General features: G+C 37.0%; 1 protein-coding gene across 2 annotated transcripts; it reads left to right on the forward strand.

Moving 5' to 3' along the window:
• Positions 1-2455: 2455 nt before the first annotated feature.
• LOC117381044 (flotillin-2) lies at positions 2456-17508 on the forward strand. 2 transcript variants are annotated; one of them, XM_033977886.2, is made up of 11 exons: positions 2456-2674; positions 5091-5172; positions 8840-8930; positions 10851-10974; positions 11347-11465; positions 11545-11658; positions 11913-12032; positions 12326-12540; positions 13211-13394; positions 14045-14194; positions 15253-17508. In XM_033977886.2, exons 1-11 carry the CDS (start codon positions 2626-2628, stop codon positions 15292-15294), a joined length of 1290 nt encoding a protein of 429 aa, XP_033833777.1. In that variant the 5' UTR covers positions 2456-2625; the 3' UTR covers positions 15295-17508. The 2 variants fall into 2 exon arrangements, with proteins under 2 accessions (XP_033833777.1, XP_033833778.1); XM_033977887.2 differs by lacking the exon at positions 8840-8930 and adding an exon at positions 8310-8400 and having other exon boundaries at positions 2469-2674.
• The last annotated feature ends 1475 nt before the right edge of the window (positions 17509-18983 follow it).

Consider the following 18983-nt stretch of genomic DNA (forward strand, 5'->3'; position numbering starts at 1 on the left):
CCTAGTCATACGGACCAATACCTGCTGTTTGACTCACACCATCCACTGCAGCAAAAACTCAGAGTGATCCAGACACTACACCACAGAGCTCAAGTGATGCCCACAAACACAGAGGGAAAAGTGAAGGAGGAGCAACATGTGGAGAAAGCCCTCTCTGCTTGTGGATATCCAAAATGGGCCTTCAATAGATCTAAGAGAGCTAAAAAACAGGACAACAGGGAATCTGAACCTAGAAGGAGAGGTGTTACCATCCCTTACACGTGTGTCTGAAAAACTTCTGAGAATCTTCAGACAGTATGAGATTCCTGTCTTTTTCAAACCCACAAACACTTTAAGGCAAAAATTGGTTCACCCTAAGGACAAAACCCCGAGCCATAAACAAAGTAATGTAGTCTACGGCTCCATTCAGTGCAGTGAAGAGTGCAGTGAGCGTTACATTGGAGAAACTAAACAGCTGCTCCATAAGAGGATGTACCAACACCGGCGGGAGAGTTCCTCTGGACCCCAGTCTGCCGTGCATCTCCATCTTAAAGCCACTAACCACTCCTTTGAAGATAGTGAAGTTCAGATCTTAGCCAGAGAAAAGAAATGGTTTGAGGGAGGAGTTAAGGAAGCTATTTTTGTTAGGAAAGAGAATCCTTCCTTAAACAGAAATGGGGGCCTGAGACATAATCTCTCCCCCATCTACAACTCCATCCTCAGACCCAGAACAATGAGAACAATAGCAGGGTCATTAAGGGCTGAATAGGGTAGTTTCAGCTGAAACTGGAGACAATAGCTGTTTACAGTTTCAGTGTAGTTAGCCCCTCCCCTCAGTTAGATTTAAAGGCAGTGACCACCAGCATTCTGACCAGAACTGAAGAAGCGGCTTGGATGAGCAGTGAAACGTCTTCACTCCTACAAGATTTGTCCAGTTGACAGATTTAACTTCGTTGTTTGCTAGTCAAACATATATATTTGAAAACAGAAGTCTGCATACAGCACACTATATAAAAAGACACATGCTTTTTTTCCTGACATGACATCAGACACAACTTTTACTTTTAGGTAAATTAGAATAAAAAAAATTATATTTGCTAAAGACTAAAATAATGAGGGAATATTTTTAGACAATTTTTCATTACATTCTTCAAAGTCAGATGTTTACATACATTTCATTAGTATTTGGCTTTAAACTATATGACTTGGGTCAAACAGTTTGGATATCCTTACACAAGGTTCTCACAACAGTTGGAAAGATTTCCATTTGTCCTGACAGAACTGGTGTAACTGAGCTAGTTTGCTGCCTTGCTCACACATGCCTATTCAGGTCTGCACATACATTTTCAAAAGGACTGAAATCAGGGCTTTGTGATGACCAAAATATTGTTGTAATATTGTTATCCTTAAGCAACTTTGTAACCGCTGTAACAGCTGTTTTGTCCATTTAGAAGACCCATTTGTGTCAGAGCTTTAACTTTCTGGCTGATGTCTTGAGATGTTGCTTCAGTATTTTCACATAATGTTCTTTCCTCATGATGCCATCTATTTTGTGAAGTGCAGCAGTAACAATGTTCATTATGGCCAAACAATTCAATTGTATCGTAGTCAGACCACAGGACAGGTCTCCAAAAATTAAGGTATTTGTCTGTGTGCATTGCAAACTGTAATCTGATGGCTGGACATTTCCAAGGTGTTTATACTTGCGTATAATTGTTTGAACAGATGAATGTGGCACCTTCAGGCATCTGAAAATTGCACCCAAGGATGAACCAGACTTGTGCAAGTCCACAATTCTCTTCCCGATTTCTTTTGACTTCCCATGACATTACTGTGTGTTTCAGCTGTGGCTTCAAATACATCCAGAGGTGTGTCTCTAATAAACTCAAATGTTGTCAATAAACCTATCAGAAGCTTCCAAAGACATGGCATCATCATCTCGGTATGAGGCATAGTAATTTTACTGTATGTAAACTTTTGAAAGTATATATATATATATATATATATAGATATAGATATATAGATAGATAGATAAATCCGTATGGTTGCATTATTAAAGTAAATCATTTCCATTTCCTTTTTGGTCATTATTGTTTTTAGATGTCACGATGTCTGCAGGCATAAACAATTATAGCCATATTGCGGAATGCTAATAGAAAATACAAAACATAAGTGAACCATCATGGAGAAAACGGCTATTTTTTTTTTTTTTTCAATTTCGTGACAGATCTTAGTTTAAACCAGCACACGCATTTGTTGTGATGAATATTGCATCTTTGCTGTAGCCGGGGGAGGGTCAACGAAGAGGGAAAGGGACACTGCCCATCGTTAAGTTGCAGTTAAACACAGCCAAATTTTAAAATTATTCCTTCGCCATAAGAGCTTCAAAATGAAAAGCTTATGCCCTGAGTTTTACTCCATACAGGAAATGACGCACCGCACACTTGGATACTGCTTCCGGTTACCGCTGGATGCCGTTTACTCTGGCACAGAAAAGTGGCTGTAGGGGCGGGGAGTGGCTGCATGAATGTTGTCTTGAAAAATAAGAAAATACACTTGGTTCAAGGCAAGAAAACGAATCTGCAAAGTTTTAACGATCTGGACGGGCCGCTTTTGTTTGGACTGTTCATTTTCTGTCGGTAGAACATGGGAAATTGTCACACCGTTGGACCAAACGAGGCCCTGGTGGTTTCAGGTAACACTCGCTTCTTTGCACTGTGATCTGGTGTTGTTTTGTTACTGCATCTACTTAGAAAATGTGAAAATGTGCTGTTTGATTTCGACCTAGATCTGAAATGTCTAGAAATGTTGAATTGGGCAACCCTCGTATCTCAGTGTATCACGTAGATCCCGCCCCAAATTAAAGCGCTGCCAGTCTCCATCCGCGTTACTACTGTGGATTTACGCCACGGCTCTTTCAATAAACAATTTGCGTTACTTCAAGATTGAAATAGCTAACAAACACGTCTCCCAACTTCTATTTGTGCTCACAATTATTTTCCCTTGTGTTTCATGTTAAACCTGTTGCTTAATTTATTTTTCAGTGATAGATGATTTTGGTTTGTCTTCCAATATCTGAAAACCAAGCACGGCTAATTGGGCAGCTTCCGCATTAAATATCAATGAAAATATTAGAATATTCTTCATATGAAGCCAGTCCCTGTGTGTTTTATATGTGTTTTATATTTCTTTAGGATAATCTGTAGTGTTTATATTGTTAATTTAAATACTTTACTAAGGCAGCTAAGACTCATGTTTTCCTTCATAACAGAAGAGTCACTGATGCTTTGAAACCCTTGGGTCAAGCTGTGAGGAATCTCTGGCTTTTATCTCTATAGAAAGCCCTCGTTCATTTTCATAATTTGATTTGGCAGAGCACCGCAGAAGAGGATTTCTACTGCACTCCTGCAACTGATTTGGTTTCTGTTGGGTTTCCTGTTTAAACCCACATTTGCTGAACCCAAACATAAAATGTTGTTTGGGATTTTCCATTGAGTACAAATGCATCAGTCACCGCTAGAGCAAAGTAGATTAAGGTCAAGTCCCTCCTCATTTGGCAGAGATTATTTTTAAGTGAAACAAGGCAATAATTGGATCATTTTTGTGTCTTGTAACACATGCATTTGAGTACAACACATGTAACCTACCATATACAAAAACTACATTTTAGAATTGTTTATATTCTTAGCCATTTAGTCCCCATTCTCCTTGGAGGGAATGTCGTCAGGAATTCCAATTATGCCTGGGAGGGACGGGCCTATAATAGCCTGTCCTCCTATAGGCCATTTTAGTTTTAGTCTGTCTATAGCTTTTGGGGGCAACAATTTAAGGTGGATTTGACTTGTTGTGTGTTGCAGCTCTCTAATTCCCCCCAAAAATTCTTTAATTAAATTAGATAATCTTGAAATTAATCTGATCAACAAAATTGTCTTTGGCTAGAGCTGTTTCTTTCTGGCACAAGCAAAATGTTGAAGCTGAAATAAAACATCATTGTAGTTGGTTAATATTCCAACAGCCTCCCTCCCCTTCTGTTTGTCCATTAACACGTGACAGCTGGGAATGTCACACCAGACTTAATAGCACTCAGGACCCTTGAATAGACAACTTCACCGCAGTATTTTTAAAAGTCAATTTCTTTAGACATTTGCATGAAACTTAATGTCATCAAATATATAATTCACATAATCCCAAACAAGGCAGAAAACCATGTAGGTCATAAAGGGGTTAAACATTTATAGGAGGAGACTCGAGGCATATCAGGACAGTGTCAGTAGTCTGGACAAAGTAAAAGGAGATGGTAGATCATTGGCAAAAACTGCTTAAAAAGGATGAATGTTCTTTCAGCACATGACCACTATCTACAAACAGCTGATTTACGAGTTAAAACTTTTGCAAGTTGCATGTCTGGGAAAAGTTGCTAAAGCAGACAATTCCTTGTTTTTGTGTGGACCAGCCTAGAATTTAAAACCTTATGTTTAAGGTTAAGATATTTTCATCACAAGGTTGGTGTCAGTAAAAGTACACGAATCCCTTAAATATTGAGTAATGACCACAGTTTTACCCCTGAAATCTACTACCTTTTCCTGGCCACTATTAGATTTTTAGACAACTATTATTCATTCCCAGTAGCTCAAAAAGACAAGACAATAAGATAAGACAACTTTTATTTGTCTCACAATGGAGAAATTGCAGTGTTGCAACACACAGTTCAAGCAGGAGAGCACGAATATGCGATCAAAATACAAGATAAATAACGATTGCAAACTAGACTTATATCTAATCTCTAAAAACAGCTGGTAATGTCCAAATTATAATCTTAATGTTTACTGTTAAAGTTGGACGCATTCTTATTTGTAGAGGGAACTAACTCAATTCTTTATCTTTGATTACTTATTTTCTACCATTAATATTCTTTGCTCTTTGTCATAATATTGTAGTATTTGAGCTACTGTGTTGAGGTAATTTCTCTTGTGGATCAAATTTGGATTAAGTTTGTCTAAATCTAAGTCAAAGTAATTATACTGCACAACTGCTAATCTTTTTTGGCCACAGTTTTGTTTACTCTTTTGTTAAATGGCTGCCAGAGTGACATGTGTTTCTGGTGTCCTCAGGTGGCTGCTGTGGCTCTGATCAGAAGACCTATGTGGTTGGAGGCTGGGCTTGGGCCTGGTGGCTCATCTCCGACATCCAGAGGTAAGACTAGTCTGTGCAGAACACCTGTAAACCTAACTTATTATTATGTGAATTGGGACAGTGCATATTAAACTACGTGTCAGTAAGAAACTTCCACATATATGCTAAGATTCAAGACTTGACTTGTCATTGTCATATAGAAAAACGCCAAAATTAGAGCATGAGGTAACGGCAATACCAAAAGGTGCAAGATCCCATATATGCCAGAGTTAGCATAATTGCTAAATTTTGTCCGTTGTCCTAAGGCAGGTAAAAACATGAAACATTCACCAGTTTGGCAATTATTCCAATGCACTGAATACTAAACAAACTGAAAGCCCATAACTAGGGTGTGTGCAGGGCCAGAGAAAATGCTAGTTTTCCATTTTAATAAGAGACTATTCAAGCTTAACCTTTTGCTGCCCAAACATGCTGCATTGAACAGTAAACTCCTGTGAAATATGACACCAACAGCTGAACACTACACAAAAAAAAAAACAAAAACAAAAAAAATAGTGTAACAGTGGTTTTCAACATGACAAAATCTAAAGAAGATCTAAACCACATCAAACTGACTTCATTCTAAACTGCAGTGTTTCCCATGTGGAGACTGGTGGCCCTGTCTATAATTGATGATACAAATTATACTTAATGCTTGTTGTATTGTCATAACCATATATAAGTATATGCATACATATTCAATCTGCATTTTTGATCAGCAATAATTGTCATTGATGCGTCGTAAATAAAATGTCTTAAATAAAATTATACAAATATGGAGCACTTGTGCCGTGGTCTCAGTATAAACCGGTCAGAATCCCTGAAACTAGGCCTGTCACAATAATTACTATATCAACTTGCAATATATGAAAGTTGGAACAATATATTTGGGGGGTCAATTGTTATCGTGTGGAAATTTTCTTTGCTTGTTCTTTTCCTACTTGGAATGTTTTGGTTATTTTTTGACTATATGATAACATTTAAGCCATAAAAGGTTAAATTAATAACTTCTGTAACTCATTACAGAGGCAAACTAAGTACTAAAGTGTTTAACTCTGCTATTTATTTATTTATTGCAGCTCATGATTTCTTAACAATATTGTGCATTTAGAATAGTTTTTGTGGTTTAAATCAGCTGTTGGGTTACTATGTCAGTGGCATAAATTAGTTTCCATATTGTCTATATTTACTTCAGTAACATATCAAACTTTAAAATATGTTATCATGACAGGCCTAACTGAAACTACAAAACCTTTTAGTTTTCATTTGTACTTTGTACATTGTACTTTGGCATGAAATTTCCAAAAGGTAAATGAACAAATGTTGACCCTAATCATTTTTATTAGTGAGTGGACCCAAGCACTCACTCTATTACAACCCAAATCTGCATTTCAGTCATACTCATTTTACTTTCCCCCATCAGTATTAAATATAATTGGCCTATAGAATGTTGTGACGTTATCTAAAACCCAGCAATACTGTGGTAGAGATGCGTAATTACTTGTAGTACATAATGACATGCTGTTTGCAGTTTGACCTGGTGTAATTTTGAATAGAAAATTCAACAACTCAAGGTTTGTTTTGACATCAGCAAACATGTGATGGGCAGGATGATTAAACCAATGATAATATGTTTGCCAAAGGTTTAAATAAATCAAGCCCATGTTTTCAGCTGCACTTTATAAATGTGGACTCAGCAAAGCAGTGGAAAAATAAACACCTGGTGGAGAATGGAAGGGTCAGGGAAAGTTGCAAAGCACTAGTAATTTAACATTTAGGTAACACTGTACAATAACTGCACTTTATTTAGCCATAATATAATAAAGCATAAAAAAGACTTAATTCATAATGAACAAATAATTTATTAAAATTGAATCAGGCTTAGTAACTACTTAAGGAATACCCTAACTTCTAACTCTAAACCCTTACCTAAGTAGTTACTAAGCCTGAATCCTTCCTAATAAACTATTCATTATAATAACTACACAATTTAGATTTAATTCATAAAGTGTTACCAACATTTATTCTACTGCATTTTATGTGTTATGTTTGTTCAAAAGTATTAAAACCAGAATAACGTAAAATAATATAAAAACAATTTAGACTTGTTGATTGGTCCATTCTCACTTTTAGAGGTACCCACTGCATACATCTGCTGTTGAATATCTGCTTTATTTTTCAGTCATTCTGGTTTTAAATACTGTACTGTTTAGTGTTACATATCCTGTGTTTTGCTAACCTTTTGCCTTGTCTTGTGTGTCTCCCTTCCCCTCCTTAGTCATTTTATTGTTGTAATTTTACCTCCTGCCTAGTGAGCTTGTGTGTTGCTAAGAGACCTTATGATAGCGCGTCCACGTGGCTAGCATACACACGTGTAATTTATGGACGATTACAACCACACCCATATTTCAGTTTTTATTATATTGTTTTCCTGTGCAGTTTTCCATTTGGCAAATAAGAAATAAGAAAGGATGTTTACCTAGGCCATTTAAGTTGAAAAGCCTCGGGTAGAAGCCAGTGGCACCGTAAAACCAAGAAGGACTTCCTGCTTGTGATGCAGTAATCATGTTAATGTTCAGGCCATGACACATTGATCCAATTCTGCAGAAGAAGAGAGGGAGGGGCAGCAGAGGACCAGCCGCTCCTCTTGACTGCAGCAGCACCACTCACATTGATCTGAGTTTTACAGTATTAGTCACCAGTGAAATCACACAATGACCACAGTGATGGAAGAACATTGTTTCTGTTAATATTGATGTATGTTGTAAGAATGGGTTGAAAGTAGGGCTGTTTGATTACGGAAAAAATTGAAATCACAATTATTTGCTTTGAGAGAAGGTGGTACATTAGTGCACTTAAAGTAAAGACAGTGAACAGATTATATGAAAGTAGATATATAACTTAAAAATAGACTGTTGTCAATGTTCTACAAATACAAAGATCTTTTTTTATATCGACGATAATAAAATAATTGTTGGTTCTAGCCCTAGCTCCATGTAGGCATTCATTTTTTTTACAAGATCTAAAAAAAAACTACAAAAATGCAGGTTTCTTTCCTCCCTTATCTCCCTAACCCTGTTACTGACACTGCTAACAGCTGTTGTTCATGTCACTGTTTTGCCTCTACTATCCCTGCCGCTCGTCTGCTGCCTGCACAGAATGTCTCTGGAGGTTATGACCATCCTCTGTCGCTGTGAGAATATCGAAACTGCGGAAGGAGTGCCCCTGGATGTGACTGGGGTAGCTCAGGTAATCCATTTCGCCAAGACCCCAAAAGACCCCAAAAAATCAGGGTCTGTGGCTGGACTGGAGGAAGACGTGCTGCTTCACTAACAAACGCTAACTCTGTGTTTTTCATTTTTATGTATTGTTATGTTTTTCTCCTACAGTTCAAAGGAGGGAGCAAAGTGTTTTCATAAAGATGCGCTCTTAGTCACATAATGCAACAGAGTCACCCAATGAATGCTTACTGTACAGATGATTGGATATATTGAGCAGCCAGAGGTGCTAAACTAAAAAGAAATTTAAACAACATTTAAATTACTTACTCATCTCATTTGACTCTGTTGTTTGTGAACTGGAGTCCTTGGGTGAAAGGGATTGTTCCTTGTGTCCTAGTCCCTCCCTTCATTTGCTTTTCCCTCCCAACATGCCAATTTTTATTTTATATTTTCCACATTCTTCACAGGATAACGCTTGAGATTATGACCCTGCAGCCCAAGTGTGAGGATGTAGAGACAGCGGAGGGTGTAGCTATTACTGTCACTGGGGTGGCTCAGGTAAAGCACCACACTTTTCAGGGAATGCCACTTCAGACCTGACTAATTGCACGCACACTCTTCACCAGGTCCACCAAGGATTCATATGGACATTTCACATAGATATCCTTCACATACTGGTTTCACCAGCATGATGGACTTTTCACTGCATACTTAGTTTTTAGTTTGCTGGCTGATTAATAGCACTGTGATTAAATCACTAACTGGAGTGGACACAAACTTTGTAAACACAGGTTAATATTTACTCTAATCACAGGTTGCTAGAAGCTGCTTTGTGTTTGGGAACACGGTGCTATTAAAAGTCTCAACGTGTGACAGGGCCAGAGTCTGAAGCCTCGTCAAACAGAACTGGGTGGTCACGATCGGTGGTCAGGTTGTCCTATCAAGATTATGTGAAGTCCCGTCAGCTGTAACACAGTCTGCTTAACTGTATACATTTTTGCCTAATTGGCAAAACAAAAGTGTAAATTTTGACTAGTCTGTTACTAAACAGCTTCACATCACCACTATCAACTGAACCCAAAGATCACCCAGCTCTAATTTATATATTTTATATTCAGGGCCAAACGAGCCATTTCACATATTAAGAAAAATCCACCAGTTCTTGTTTTGTACCACCACCTTGTTAGAAAAAGTTCTTATTTATTTGGACTGGTGCAGTACTATTGTTGTTTATTGACACAAAAGAATATAATAAATAATCAGTTTTACATGTGTTTATGGTGGATTTTACCTAACATTTGTGTTTTGTTTGCACATGTGCTTTTGTGGGCATGCCTATGTTCCCTTCATTGCCAGTGTATTACAGCAACCTCCTCCATGTTGTGCATGCTGACAATGTACCAGTGTCTGCAGCTCAATAACCCACACTTTTACACACTTCTCATCAAACCTCTGTCTGATTGGTCCAACCTAAGCCATAGTCATTGTGGTGTGGTGTATCCCATGGACTCAAGTGATTCAGGTTTAGGGTCTAATATAAATGCACTTTATGACTGAAAAGTCTTCACAGTGCCCTCTTGCTGAGTCAGTAGTGTAATTCTGTTTAGTTTGAGGTAGAAGAGTGGTTTTACAAAGGGGTGGGGCAGGAAGGCCAGACTTCCATTATCACTTCCACAAGCCATATTCCGGTGTCTGCAACTACACAGCTCCCCCTACAGGCCAAGTGCTGTTGTCCTGTCGACTTGCAGCCCTTTTGTTTTCAGACTTTTTTTTGGGAATGACCTCATCTCACCCTGACATTGTGGTGCTCTCATGACCCCTGGTATGTGTGCATGTACGGACCTCTCGCCTAAGGACCCAGCTCACCTCTCTTTTCTTACAGCAGCAGTGGAGTTACACCTTTTTGCTGTCTGTTTGTAGCTTCATGTTGTAAAAAGTTTTTGGGTTTTTTGTTTGGTTTTTTTTCTATTTTTGAGTTTTAGCCGTCACGATAGTATGGTTGTCAAAAGTACTGATACCCAGATACTAAAAAAATACCAGAACTAGAATCACATACTCACATGAACAAATACTGAAAATCATAAATAGTACAATATTTGACCATTCCTGTATCAAAACTAGTATAAGACCATGGGAAACTACTTGAGAAACTTTTATTTAGTATTTATATATATAATTTTTATGTTTTTATAATGTTATTGTGGTATTGAAATCGCATTTGCAATTTTAGTATTGTGAGAAGATATGTTATTAATTCCTATATATTTGCATTATTACATGACTGATAATTATTTTCTATATATATTTATTACTTATCACAATTGTATTTATTTAATTTATCTTAAATAATTAACTTATCTTTTGTTTGTTATTGTTTCTACATTGAATAACTCTTAATTTTTAGAGAATTAGCTGATCATATGTGATTTTATTTGATTTGGAGACTCTCTTAAACTAATGCATTCTGTCTGTACTTAGGTGAAGGTGATGACAGACAATGACCTTCTGGGATATGCCTGTGAACAGTTCCTGGGCAAATCTGTCCAGGAGATCAAGAGTGTTGTGCTGCAGACTCTTGAGGGTCATCTCCGTGCCATTCTTGGTGGGTACCTAATCTACAGATGTGTACATACACACAGGGACGGTATGAAAGTTCCATGGTTGCATATTTTAAAATGCTTAACAAAAACAAGTTGTTTTACTAAAGATATGTTTGTATACCTAGTTTTTGCTATTTTGCTGTGACAGGTTAATAATCAAGGCAATAGTAGGCAACAGTGATCAGGTCGATATACTATAGGCACAGATGGCTTTTGATGGTATTGACAGAGCTAAAATCTATTTGAGTCCAACATTTGTAGCATTTACATTGTGCTATTTTAATATTGCGGTATACCTCAAATATTGTCCCATTCCTACAGACACATTACACACAGCATTTAATATAATGTGATTTTTTTTTTTTCCTTCTCAGGTACCCTAACTGTTGAGCAGATTTACCAAGACCGTGACAAGTTTGCCACTCTGGTTCGTGAGGTCGCTGCACCAGATGTTTGCAGAATGGGCATCGAGATCCTTAGTTTTACCATCAAGGTTTAACACATTAAAATAATACATTTTAAAGTCTATACTAAGTATTGGAAAATATTATCTTTGGTTTTCTTTACAACAGGATGTCTATGATAAAGTGGAGTATTTGAGCTCATTGGGGAAAACCCAGACAGCAGCTGTGCAGAGAGATGCAGACATTGGCGTGGCAGAGGCTGAGAGAGATGCAGGGATTAGGGTATGTTCACATGAAAAATACAAGTTAATGCTCTCCAAATATTTAAGGTTGCGTTCACACTTGTCCTCTTTTGGTTGTGGTTTGAGCCCAGTGTTGTCCGGATGGAGATTTGGTCCTGTTCTAGTCCTATCTGGTCCAGGTTTAGTTCCATATTTAGTCCCAGTTTTGGTGTGGTTTAAGTACAGGTGTGAACACAACCTTAGGCACTGTGACATTGGTCTGTATTTTAAATCACCCTGCATGGACTTTTATAGGAAGCTGAGTGCAAGAAAGAAATGATGGACGTAAAATTTCTGGCTGACACAAAAATGGCTGATTCCAAACGAGAACTTGAAATGCAGAAAGCTTCCTTCAATCAAGAAGTAAACACTAAGGTATACATTGAACATTGTATTCACATCTGATGCAGACACCACACAGCTGCTTTTACAATAGCACAATAGAGCTGTTTTTACAATATATCTGTACTAAATAAATTTAGCACGACTACATGAAAGTAAATGGGTTAAAGCCACTTTAAAGACGATGAAAAACAGAACTACATTTTAAATAGCCTTATGCATTCTGAGCATCCTAATTATTCACAGTAGCGAGCAAGATAAATTTTGCTGAAATACATGAAGAAAAAATTGGTAACAGCCACTTTAAATTAAAAACCTCTCTGTAGAAAGCAGAGGCTCAGCTGGCGTACGAGCTGCAGGCTGCCAAAGAGCAGCAGAAGATTCGTCTGGAGGAGATCGAGATCGAGGTGGTGCAGAGGAAGAAGCAGATCACCATCGAGGAAAAAGAAATTGACCGCACAGAGAAGGAGCTCATTGCTACAGTGAAGAGGCCAGCGGAGGCAGAGGCCTACAAGATGCAGCAAATCGCAGAGGGACAAAAGTAAGTGTGACATCCAGTCAAGTTCATACTCTGTAGTAGAAAAGGTTTCAAAGGTAGTCACCTGGACAATATTTTTGAAATCAAGTCATTTTAAATCTGAAGTCGGGGTGGGCAATATGGGCGAACACTATTATCAATTTCGATTTTTATCACAATTCATCAATTCATGTAATCAGATTATCTTTATATTGCCTTGACGAGGCAACTAAAGTCATCTGCTTATTCTGAAAGTTCGTAAATTATAACTGGTTAAATCCAGCTGTCACTGACTCAGTGCAGAGGTTGCGCAATTGGAGGAGTATGTGGGGGCTCTGAGATACATTCAAGAGGAAATTTGTGAATCACGATTTTACCAAAATGGCATCAGAGGAATGAGATCACAATTTGCTTTTTATAATCAAATCACTTAGTCCTAATCTGGGCTAGATACTGCCCTGTTCGAGAGTAGTCCTGTCCTAAATGAGGAGTTATAACCTCAAACTGCTCTGACTTTGTTTACATATTAGTCTAATTTTTGAGTTGTTCTACCTTATTCTCTGCTACTCTGCCAGCCTCTACCTTTTGAACCCTTTTCTACCATGGACCAATCCTGGACAAATGAGTGATTGCACCAATTTATTTCATATTAAATATTTTCTCATCTCTATAACTGCACCTCTCCATGTCCCAGGATCAAGAAGGTGCTTACCGCTCAGGCCGAAGCTGAAAAGATCCGCTGCATTGGTGAAGCTGAAGCCAACTCCATCGAGGCTGTGGGTAAAGCAGAAGCCGAGAAGATGAGGCTGAAAGCAGAGGCGTATCAACAGTATGGAGACGCTGCCAAGACCGCTCTGGTCCTGGAGGCTCTGCCCAAGGTCTGCTGGAGTTTTGATGCTAAAACTTTTTTCAATTCATGTTTGAATTCTAGTGCTCTTCGATATGAGAAAAACATGTCATATTTGATAACTGTTTTATATTGTGATAACTGTATTATTTTAATATATATTTTTACACAATAAGATCAGTTAAATTAGAACAAAATGTGCACATACCTTCATTTACTAGTTAAACTTTGTAAAAGTAAAAACTAAAGTAAAAATCAAGACCAACCCAAGTTTAATGTAGAAAATCTGCCTTTTTCTTTCAAAAACAGTACATTTATATCAAATGGGGAATCTTGTGTTGTTGTGATACATTTACTTTCTTGCAATATCTGTTATTGCATCAGCCAATATTACCTTATCAATCTTTTTGCGATATATTGTGCAGCCCTAAAAAGTATCCCAACACCAGTTTTCTTTTCATCATTTAAGCGTTGTTGTTTTTTTTTTTAAATAAAACTAATAGAATAGAATAGAATACAAAATAAAAACAAAAGATTTATTGCTATAATTTCATCAAATTCATGTTTTACATATTTAAAGACACCCCAAAAAAAACCCTTGTCCTAACTCTGTTTTCTTAGAATGAAGGACTCTAATCCCCTTTTCACTAATGAATTTGTCTTATTTGATGTTTCGTTCAGATTGCTGGTAAAGTTGCTGCACCATTGGCAAAGACTAATGAGATTGTGATCCTGAGTGGAGACAGCAACCGTGTGACTGGAGAGGTGACCCGCCTCTTAGCTGAGCTGCCTGTGTCAGTGAATGCCCTCACAGGGGTCGATCTGACCAAGGTAAGTTAAGATTACGATTTTTTTATAGTATATATAGTATTGCTCTTTTTTGAGTATAGTTCTGTTCACATAATAAATATAATTAACTTGAAATCTTGTAACATCCACCAACGCAGAATAATTATACATGTTATTGGGTTGAAGCTACTGAACTGTTTGAACTGTGTCTACGGGAAAAAAACACATAAGGCATTGCATCTTAGCAACACACTTTAAAATCAAAGCTTTGCCAAAATTTTCTTGGCTTTTGAGTGGCTAAAACAACAAATACAACGGCCTAAGGGTTAAACTGTATAAAGCCTTTACGCTACTCTTATAATAAACTACAAAGCACTGGTCTCATTTTTAGAAGACACAATACTTTTTCTGGCATTTAGTGTTAAACTATAACATATTAAGTAGATGATCATTTTACCTTTTGTTCATTTACAGCCACAATATTGATCCGAAACAGGTTAATAATAGAATAATAGAACTGCCTCTTCATAATGGTATTTCTCTGTAGCAAGCGGCAGATTGATTTTTGGAAATGATGGCTATGTGACATATTAGAACCCTACTTGTATCACTCAGAGTCTTAATTCTTCAAATAATTGCAACAAAGTACCAGAATGTGGGCCGGGATAGGTGAAGATAGGATTCTTTCTAAGCACTTAAGCCTCAAATGCAGGACAATTTGTGGTTTTCAGATTGTAGTGATGCTCCCTGATGGGAGGCATGAGCCAGATTTCCTATTGATTCCATTGTGTTTTGCCTAAACTGATGAATGTCCCCATTAGTGACTAGACCTAAGACCTCTGTATACAACAACAAAATTCTGCATTTTAACAATATTCATTTTAGCTTCGCCACTCTGCATTAAATATAATTGACCTATAGAATGATGCGATGCCATTTGAAACCTAGCAATTCAGGATTATTTAAATATGCATGAACTTGAGTATGAGTGAGCTAATGATGAGAAAATACCATTATAACAAGGTTTGAAGCTCAATAAAGTTGATTTTACATAATATTTCTTTCTCTTTTAATAAAACCTTCACTTATTGTTCCTCCAGATGCCACTGCTGCAGAAGATGACTGGAGTGGCTGCAGTTTGATGACTCCACTCTCACCTGCCTCAAGCATGAAAATACACGTCTCTTATACTCAACCTCAGACCCATTTATGCAAGTTCATTTGACCAGAGACACCAAACAACACATTTTATATTTTTATGAAATTTTTAATTTTTAAGTTGCTGGGACCTTTTACTGTAAGGACCAGACTATTAACATGTGCTTTTTAGTTCTTATAGACCAGATTTATGTTGTAAAACTATACTATGTTTAGTTTACTTCCTAGATGGGGCATATTTGGGAGATTATTAGATTACAGTCAATGTGTAAAGGGGCATGAAGTTAAACTATAGAGACTCGTATTGTAAATCTGAATGTTGTTTGTTTCTAAAGTTTTAGTTTGCACTGCTTACTAAGTAGACTCCTAATTACCTTTTATTTTTTAAGAAGTAAACAACTTCTTGTTCTTGTTCTGACTGTAAAACTATTTGGTTCATTGTTACATGTCTTCTACTGTGCAGTGCCTGTTCACCACTAAAGTGCCCAAAGCTTAGGAATCCTTTTGGTTTTTATGTTAGATTTAATTGTATAGTATGCCACTGTGTTCTATCACTATTACTAACAATACTTTTTTCTACTTTCATGCTTTGCTACATATACTAAAGCCATAGACTCGCCTTAAAACTCTGGTTACCTGCCAGGATAACTTTTACTATTACCTCAAATAGAACATGGTAGATGGACAGGGTGTAAGCTTTAATTAATTCTGTTAATTTTCTGTGACAATATTTTAGACCCATATTAATTAAAGGTACCCTGTGTAACCTTTTTCACGGTAGAGGGTCTGCTACCTGCTTCTCTGTTGAGATGTTATGACTTTGTTTTGTATGTTCCATAGTATGACATTATACTTATCTGTCTTGTATTTGCTCTATTACAGGTGTTTTTATTGCTACAAAATGTTCTGAAAACATATGAGTGGGGTGGCTTTTTCACAGACCTGGCCTGTAATTTGAACTGGTAGCATCACCACGTTGTTCCCATAGAGATAGAGCAGTTTATTGCTGTACAGTGGAACATTTAAAGCAAAAACATTTCCTTTGAGATGAGAAGGTGGCTGACTCTCCTCCAGAAAAGTTACACAGTGTATCTTTAATGTTTAATTCACAGGCTGCTAAAATGTGGTGATGCAGTGTTTTTTTAAGATGGAAATTGGACATGTGATCTGCTGGTAAACATAGTAAGAGCTTTGCCTTGACTGAATTTTGATGTGAACAGGAATGGCATCACCACTACTAAATACACCCATTTACAAAGCCTACTTAAATAGTGATTGAACTATACCATTTGTGTTTTTATGTGATGACAGGTTAAATGCAATGTGAATGCTTTTGCCTCTAGAGGGCAGCCTTGGAGAAATGTTGCTGGATGCAGTTGCTCCTCTTTTTCGCAATGTTGTTCATTTGAGCATGTATGTACCTACTACAAATCCACTTTCCAGAAATCTGTGACATGCCGACGTTTTCAGAGGCATTGGCGAGTTTTTTTTTTTCCAGTTTATACTTGTATTTTTTTATTGTAAATGATATTAGCAGTGTAATCCTCTACTAATGATCATCAAATCTCAGATATCTAATTGTGAATAATATTGTGAAGTTTAAGTTAGTGATCCTCCTAATCAGCTGTTGTAATGTCATATCTTCAGGTTCAAAAGGCCAGTATTTGAAGTAAAATATACATATACCATTGTGGCTCCCTGATTTAAATCTCTATTCTAATTTAACCATTTTCTGGTCCTATCAAATTGCTTATATGTGTAGACAGACAGTACCTCAAATCAAATTCTATAAGAGTTTTTAAGAAATAAAAATGGTGCAGTAGATGTAAGCTTTATACATACTAAGATGATACATGTTTCACCTTTTATTGTGTCTCTCTAAGGATCATAAATGACTATCGTTTGTAATAAACTAACATTTACTGGATTCAAGTTTCGCATTGTCATGTGAGAGAGACCAAACACTAGGGACCTATGCCTTATATTACTCTTGTCTGGAAGTATAATATATAACCGTTTCAATATGTAGCTTATCTAACACTGGCCGTTGGAAAATTGTATGTATCAGCCATTGCATCTACAGCATGTGTTCATATAATCCACCTTATCTGTGTGTGACCCTGCACAAATGCCATAGACCCCCAGTGTCTGTCTGCAAACACAAAAATATTGAAATAAAGATCACATTGTTGTTTTCATTGTCTTTCTGAGCTTCTTTTTAGATAAAATTATGTGTGACATAGGTAGATAATTGATACATTTTATTAGCAAAACCTGTATGCTCTTTCAGTCATTTTATTTTACTATCATTTATAACAAAAAGCCAACCTTGGACTATTTTCATCTTTGCATTCAGGTGACACAACATTGTAGAATCCCTTTAAAACTGAATTGGAGGAAAGGTCAGGATTCTGCGGTGGAATTTGCTGTTAAAGTGTCAGATTGCAGATTTTTTTTGTCTCAATTAGCAGTTAGTGTTTCTGTAATTACTAGGTCTAACCATATGAATCAAAAACTGGCATAATGTTCAATGTCTTCTAAACAAAAGTGAATTTCTTTTTAATAGCTTCAGAAAGTGGTGTTATTCAAACCCAAATTTGTGCATGTTGTCAGTTAAAAGGACTTCAAAGCATATTATATAATTTTGCATATAATATTACTCAAAATTGACTCTTGTGGCGTTATAGCCATGTTATAATGCTGTTATTTCATCAAAAACATACCTAGAGTTGTGTTTTGTCCTTTATTATTAGTCTGTCTTTTCCACCTTGTGATGTCATATAGTGGTAGTTTTCAAGTTAAAAGCTTTCACTTTTTTTTTTTTTTTAGTAAAGATTGGCTAATCCAGGGCGGAAATTATTCAAATGTACAGAGTTTAAAAACACAGTGAAGCACTTCCTGTATTACATCATGACATCACACGGTGGAACAGAGTGTTTCCATTTTGAGAGAAGAACCCAGCCTAAATATGCAGAGTTTATGTGTTTAACATGTGTGAATGAAAAAAAAAAAAACAACAACACACAACTCCAGGTCTGTTTGTGATGAGGAAACAACATTATAACATAAATCAGAAAATAGCATAATAAGGGCTCTTTAAGTGAAGATTAATATGGCAAGTTTGTGGAGCCAATCCCTGACAAACATTGATAACAGTTGTGGATCATAAGTTTGGATATTTCTTTCAAAAACTGTGAATCTCCCATAGAGTTATATATGATGACATAATCAAATTCAAGAACATGAGCACAACCAAATAACACAGCTAACTGCTCATTAAGACTCTCAGCCACTGTCTCGTTAATGAAATAAAACGTAAAATATAACAGTTTTTTTGCATTCAGCTCTTATCTCCTGATGCAAACGTGGCCCTGCTGGTGCAGATAACAGAATGAACGGATAGCCAGCCCCAGATAGTCTTACCTCTCCGTTTATCTGCCTGCACCGGAGCACCACTTACACCCACTGTATGCTCCCACGCCCAAACAAGGGAGCACGTTGCCATGGTAACCCACATGTCCCACCAAAACTGGTCCTTTAGCATAAATGGTAAATAGTCACATTTATAGACGTACCACCAACACGCACTCAACGCTCTTTAGATCAAGAAACCACTCACCCATTTTCACACACACTCAAACATCAGTGTGCGCAGATATTAGGGGCGAGGTGG

The sequence above is a fragment of the Periophthalmus magnuspinnatus genome, chromosome 14, assembly GCF_009829125.3.
Source record: "Periophthalmus magnuspinnatus isolate fPerMag1 chromosome 14, fPerMag1.2.pri, whole genome shotgun sequence".
Classification (NCBI taxonomy): domain Eukaryota; kingdom Metazoa; phylum Chordata; class Actinopteri; order Gobiiformes; family Gobiidae; genus Periophthalmus; species Periophthalmus magnuspinnatus.